The following is a 6,032-nucleotide window of genomic DNA, read 5'->3' as shown; positions in this document are numbered from 1 at the left end:
CTCTCTCTCTCTCTCCCTCATCTTAGCCGAAATGAAAACAAATTTAATTCAAGTGTCAGTTACGATTTTCACGAGGTTGCTGCAAACACTCGCCGCTTGCAGCACAATCGGTTCAAGTTTTGTTTCACTCCAACTGTGGCAAAAGTCAGACATCGTTATTGTTGCTCTTGCTACAAATTTAGTTTGGGTTATCATTTGTGGTGGCCAAATACGACACGCAACACCATTATTTGCCACATACTGACAGCCGGCATTTCCGTCCTGTTCCCGGTCCAGTTTCTGCCCCCCTCCTCCTCCCTCATACCCAATTCTAGTTTCGAGTTTGGGTTTCCCCGTTTTGTCCTTCAAGTGTTACTTGAAAACAACTTGAACTGAACGGTTGAAAGCTATGCACTTGCACTCTCCACATATTGTGACCCTTTTCCCATTTCCACTTCCACTTCCACTTCTACATCTACTTCCACATCCACATCCACATCCACCTGCCAGCCTTCATTCAGTGCATAGCCTCAACCTCAACTCACGGTTCTGCTCTTCATTTTAACCAGCTTTGGCTTTGGCTGACAAACTTTTGCCAATGCGAATACGTGTCGAAAGACTTTTAAGCGCACAAGGACACTTGAAGCAACGCACGGTTGTGACCCTGCCACACTACTCTCTCGCCTCCTCTCTCTCTCTCTCTCTCTCTCTCACTCTCTCACTCTGTGGCCGTGGCTGACAAGAATCAACCTTAAGTCTACGTTTACGTGCCCTCGAATCGGAAAGCGGTGACTTTAATGAGCTTACAACATGGCTATAATGCCACCACGCAGCCAACAACAGATAAGCAACACGCAGCTGCAACTGCTACTGCTGCTTATGCTTCTTTTGTGGTTGCAACTGCGACAGTCCAGCAAATTAGCCCAATAAAAACTCATTAAAAAGGGAGCACAACCCTATTTAAAGATAACCATACGAATTTGTAATTGTTAATGATCGCTGATCTTTGCACACTTTGCAACACACACAACACACAACCACCTGCCTTTAATAACACTCAGTGAGAGTTTTCAGCACTGCTCTCTAAATTAATTAAATAGTTTGGCGAAACTTTGATTGCGCTGATGAAAGGCAGCGAATCTGAGAAATTATGGCAATCAAATATCTTTCAATATTTAACGGTGGCTATTATGCGATTATGCGATGGGATTCCCCAAAAAAATATCTCTAAAATGATCTGTGGGATACTTTAAAAAATATCTCATTATTAACTTGGGCAATATGATTAATGGACGATCGTTGTGATAGTAAATACATTCATGCCGCATATTACAAAATTTAAGTTGCTGATTTCGCTTAGTGTTTAAACTTGCAATCAGTTGATTTACAACATACTTTGATGATTATAAGGGACAGAATAATAAGTGTAAGTTCAGTCAATGAAAGGTCATTGAAAAGACTTGAAGTGTTCATGAATATATTGGCGCAACATATTGGCAACATATTAGCCAACAGTTTATACTTTCAATTAGCAGTTTCCTCACATTTTGCGATCCACCAAACAAAATTATTAGTTTGCTCCATACAACTCTTGATTTCATTCGAGACGTAAAGATAAAGTTTGGCAAAAAGAACTCAATGAGCGATCATTGAGCGTACCAGGAAACTATCTGCAAATATTTGCAAATATTGAAATTTGCAATTAGCATTTTCATAAGCATAACGTAACATCTGTTTATATATGTATACAACAGCAGTACTCTATCATGATCTCACTCTCGAGAACTATTTTGAACTGATCTCATTCGTTAAATGCAATACACAAATTGATGCGAAGATCGCTTATTGCTTATAGGCCCCCATGCAAATGAGGATGTCATGCAGTGTTGAGCTGATGTCAGCTCAGCTGTATACATATATATATATATATATGCAGTGATATTAATTAAATGACGTATACGCAGTGTATTACCTGCGAGAATGACGTCAGTGGCTTGGAACTCTGGGACTTGCATCTGGCGAATGTGGCGTCATGGCATGTGTCATCGATTCTGTGTGTGTTTGCTTGTGCCAATTGATTGCATCACGATGCCAGCTGCAATTGTATCTGTAAGATACATGTACTATACTACAGCCACACAGATACTTGTGTTCATCCATTTTTGGCGGCAGCTGTGTGACTAATAGAATCAAATGTGGGTCAGGCATGAATTTGCATTTGCCTAGCGACGTTGGCGTCTATTTTTGGGCAGTCGGCAGATACAAGAAAATAAATATATATATATATATATACACAAATAACACAATGTTTGTTTTTGTCGGTCATAAAATCAGCGACAACATTGTGAATTAATCATACACACAACAATTCTCAAGTGCCGTCGCTGTCGCTGTTGTTGTGGTTGTCGTTGTCGTCGTCGTGGTGCCAGGCAATATGTATAAACCACAGCCGAAGTTGTGAGCACCCCAAAATCAATTGACATGATTTCTATAATAACACAAGACTTGCTTGCTGGCTTGCTTTGGATATTTGGGGCGTGGTACGAATGTTGGCCACCCAAATACGCAAAACAATTGCATCGATCAAACAAGCACAGCTGGTCGGCCGTGGCAACAAAACGGAGGCGCCGCTTTCGAGGACAACAGCCGCCACTAACCTAAGCCAAGTTGAAAGACGAAGCGTTGGCCAGAAATCAGTTCAGCCAAAGCAAGCAAGGCGCTAGGACGACGAGCAAGAAAGGATTGGAAACAACAATAACACGGCAACAACTGCAGCAGGACAGCAGGACTACCAACTGTGTGACTGAGACTGAGAGGGAGCGAGAGCGAGAGAGAGCGAGAGAGCGAAAGAGAGCGAGAAAGATCCTGGCAAGATGTGCGACTGTGGCTGCTACTCGTATTGCTCGCACGACTTATCCTGCTATTCGCACAGCCACTATCATTCCCATTCGCATCATTGTTGTGCCGGATACAAGTATCTGAAGTGCCTGTGTCGCTACTATCGACATGTGCACTGCACCTGCTCATGTTGGCGCCGAAAATGTTATCTGCTCTAAGGCGGCATTGACAGGTTCGACAACAGCAGCAGCCGCAGCAGAAAGGAACATGGGGATGAGGACGAGGACGAGGATAAGACGACAGCACCATTAAAATCACAAACTCAAACAATGCAAATCAGCAAAAGCAAATGATAAAGTCCTTTAAGTAGTTGCATAACACTTGGCTGCATCGTTGCAGGACGAGCAGGACGAGGAGTGAAGGTGGAACAGGAGGTGGACGAGCTAATGGATGATTGGGGGTGCGATTGCGAGGATAGCAACTAGCGTGCATACAGGTCGTATGTGCAACGTTTTCAGTTGTCTGGGTGAGTGTGTGAGTGTGCGAGTGTGACTGTGATTGAACGAGCGAGCGAGAGAGTGGGAGAGAGGGAGAGTGAGTGCGAGAGGGAGAGCAATGCAATGCTAGCGATGTGGCCAACTTGTTATAAATGCATCGAATGCATCTCGCAAAAATACTAAACGAATTCATTTTTGACTAACTCACCATGTAAAATCTTACATACCTACTACCTAATCTATATTTAAAGCATTCCTTAACACAATTTAATCACATGTAAATCACGATTAAGTTAGTGCATAAGTTCTACTTGAAATGTCCTAAGCACTCAATATATATATAAATGTTAGTTGTAGTTATCGATTCGGTACATCAAACATCATTTTGATGACAATTTTTGCCATATTTGTAACGGTTAAGAAACAATACATCAAATAAAGTTTTATTCCAACACCAACACAAATAATAATGCTGACTGATTGAATGGAAACTGAGCAGATATATATATATATATATATATATATATCAGATTTTAAGTTTAACCAAACAAAAACGTTTGCAAAGCACAAATATTCTGCAGCCCAAAAACATAACTACAATTTTCAAAGGCTAACCGAAAATTCCCAAACTCATCTTTGTATACATAACCAGTTTATTGGGGTAAGCAGTCGAAGTACCTAAAGGATAAGGAGGCGTGTAATTCGAAAGTCGTATGATAAATTCAAATGACAAAGCAAATTACGGCTTGTTCAAATATACACTTAATTTAGACGAGAGTTACGTATGTAATGTTCCTGGGCCATAAGCATAATTCGTAATCATTGGTTCCTTTTTTAAGCTGACTTCAGCTGCTCCTTGATATCTTGGTATCTTGGTATCCCGAGCGAAACAGCAGCAACACAAACAGTTCTTGTCAACATTGCCCAATTGGCCATATGCAAATGGCAGCAAAAGTCTCTTTGCTCTCTCTCTCTCTCTCTCTCTGCAGAAGCTGCCAAAACTCCCGGACAGCTGCCATATTCCATTTGGAATGGTGGCTGCTGGGATGGTAGATGATGGTGGGAGGTTTTCGAAAGTCAAAATGACAATGTTGTCATTTTGTGCATTGAATTACGTTTATTTGATGGCTGCTGGGGCGATTCGAGGAGCTGCCGGCACCAATGATTATCCGAGCTAACGACTGCGATTGCGACAGCCACGCCCCCAACCCCCCCCTCATTTCTCCTGCCCTTCCTGTTTGCCTGCCATTATAGGTGTTCCGCCCGGCAAACAAGGTGATTATGACACGAGTTCCCCTGGACGCGTTAATGGACTCGGAATATGCTGTGGCATCCTGCAGAAAAAAAAACCAAATACAAAAAAAAATGAATAAGAAATTCGAGCAGGACGAAGTCTAAATACTCTTTGCAGAATATATATTTATTGTTATAATATAATCGCAATTAATTTTATATAAACTGAAATCTGAAACTTGAAATCAAAATATTTTTGTAGAATATATAAAATATATTATATATTTTATGGATCCTTTCTAAAGTGTTATATACCCACTTGCTAAGGGTATACTAGCATTTCGAGAGGACAACGCGCGTACTTATTTAAATTTTGTATTGCTGGGTCACAGGACGTGACCAACAAGGAGCCAAGACCTGAGCGAGCCTCATGAATATCAGATGGAGCTGAGAGATGTAGCTACAAATCAGCTTGGATATTGGTTTTTGATTATCGCTCACAGCATGACTCGAGGGATGGTTAATGCAGTGGAGGAGGGTGTGTCAACCCACCTTGTGGGTGGGGTAGGAATTTGTGGTGCACATTATTTTGTGACATTTTAATTAACATTTTTTGATATTCTTTCTGGAGGATTAAAATAAATAAATTCTGTTTGACTATGGCGTGCAGTCTGCATGCCATCCGGTCTGGCAGTGCACCCTTCGCTTGGCAAACCGCTACCCACCCTCCGTCTCCGTCTCCGTCACCGTTTTCATTCACAACATTAAATATTTACAGCTGACTAAATTTGCGTGGAAATCGTTCGCATAACCGGCAAACCACTGGACGGCAGCAACTGTTGCTGTTGCTGTTGCTGTTGCTTTTGCTGTTCCTGCTGCAGTAGTTGCAACATTTTTGGTGCATAATTGTCTTGCGGGCCAGCCAGCCCCAAAATGGCCAACAGTCCACTGCATATTCGTGTTCCCGTGTTTTCCCATCTCCAAGCAAAGCCAACAATGGTTGAGGAAAAAACTGCTGCACAAATTATGAATTGTTTTCCTTGGTTTTTCTTCGTTTTTGGTTTTTAGTTTTTAGTTTTTGGCGAATCGTGTGCAGTGAATGGGAGGCGTGTCCAGAGAGGAGGCTTGCGGTCTTATTTATCCACTGAAGTGCAACTCGAACTGGCTGTGTGTGGTCCGACGAGTTTATCGATAAAAGAAAAAAAACTGAGCCAAAATTCATAAACCAAAAATACCGAAAAAAAAACCATTCGGTAAAAGTTTAAATGCTTTATGTGACAGGAGAAAGAGAGTTGGCTAGGAGAGAGAGAGGGAGCGAGTAATAAAACTAAAGCACCTGAAGGTTTTGCAATCATAATCATCATAATTTATGATAAGTATGAGCCAAGACTGGAAGATCATAGCTTAAGACTTCCATGGTTTATACTTTGATTCAAGATTTAGCTACTTTTAGTTCGATTTGTTGACCTCTTTGACCACTTAATA

The 6,032-nt window shown here is 41.5% G+C and overlaps 1 protein-coding gene across 1 annotated transcript; it reads left to right on the top strand.

Moving 5' to 3' along the window:
• The first annotated feature begins 2,797 nt into the window (after window positions 1–2,797).
• Window positions 2,798–3,102, top strand: LOC116805831. The gene has a single exon (XM_032740516.2). The coding sequence runs from the start codon at window positions 2,853–2,855 to the stop codon at window positions 3,033–3,035; it is 183 nt and encodes a 60-aa protein (XP_032596407.1). The 5' UTR covers window positions 2,798–2,852; the 3' UTR covers window positions 3,036–3,102.
• Window positions 3,103–6,032: the final 2,930 nt, after the last annotated feature.

The sequence above is a fragment of the Drosophila grimshawi genome, unplaced genomic scaffold (genome assembly GCF_018153295.1).
Source record: "Drosophila grimshawi isolate 15287-2541.00 unplaced genomic scaffold, ASM1815329v1 contig_44, whole genome shotgun sequence".
Taxonomy (NCBI): Eukaryota; Metazoa; Arthropoda; class Insecta; order Diptera; family Drosophilidae; genus Drosophila; species Drosophila grimshawi.
The sequence above is the reverse complement of the archived record's forward strand: the minus strand, read 5'-3'. Positions and strand labels throughout refer to the sequence as shown.

Bases quoted from the DNA above. Each gene is read 5' to 3' on its own strand.
- LOC116805831 (XM_032740516.2), top strand. From the start codon at position 2,853: ATGTGCGACTGTGGCTGCTACTCGTATTGCTCGCACGACTTATCCTGC.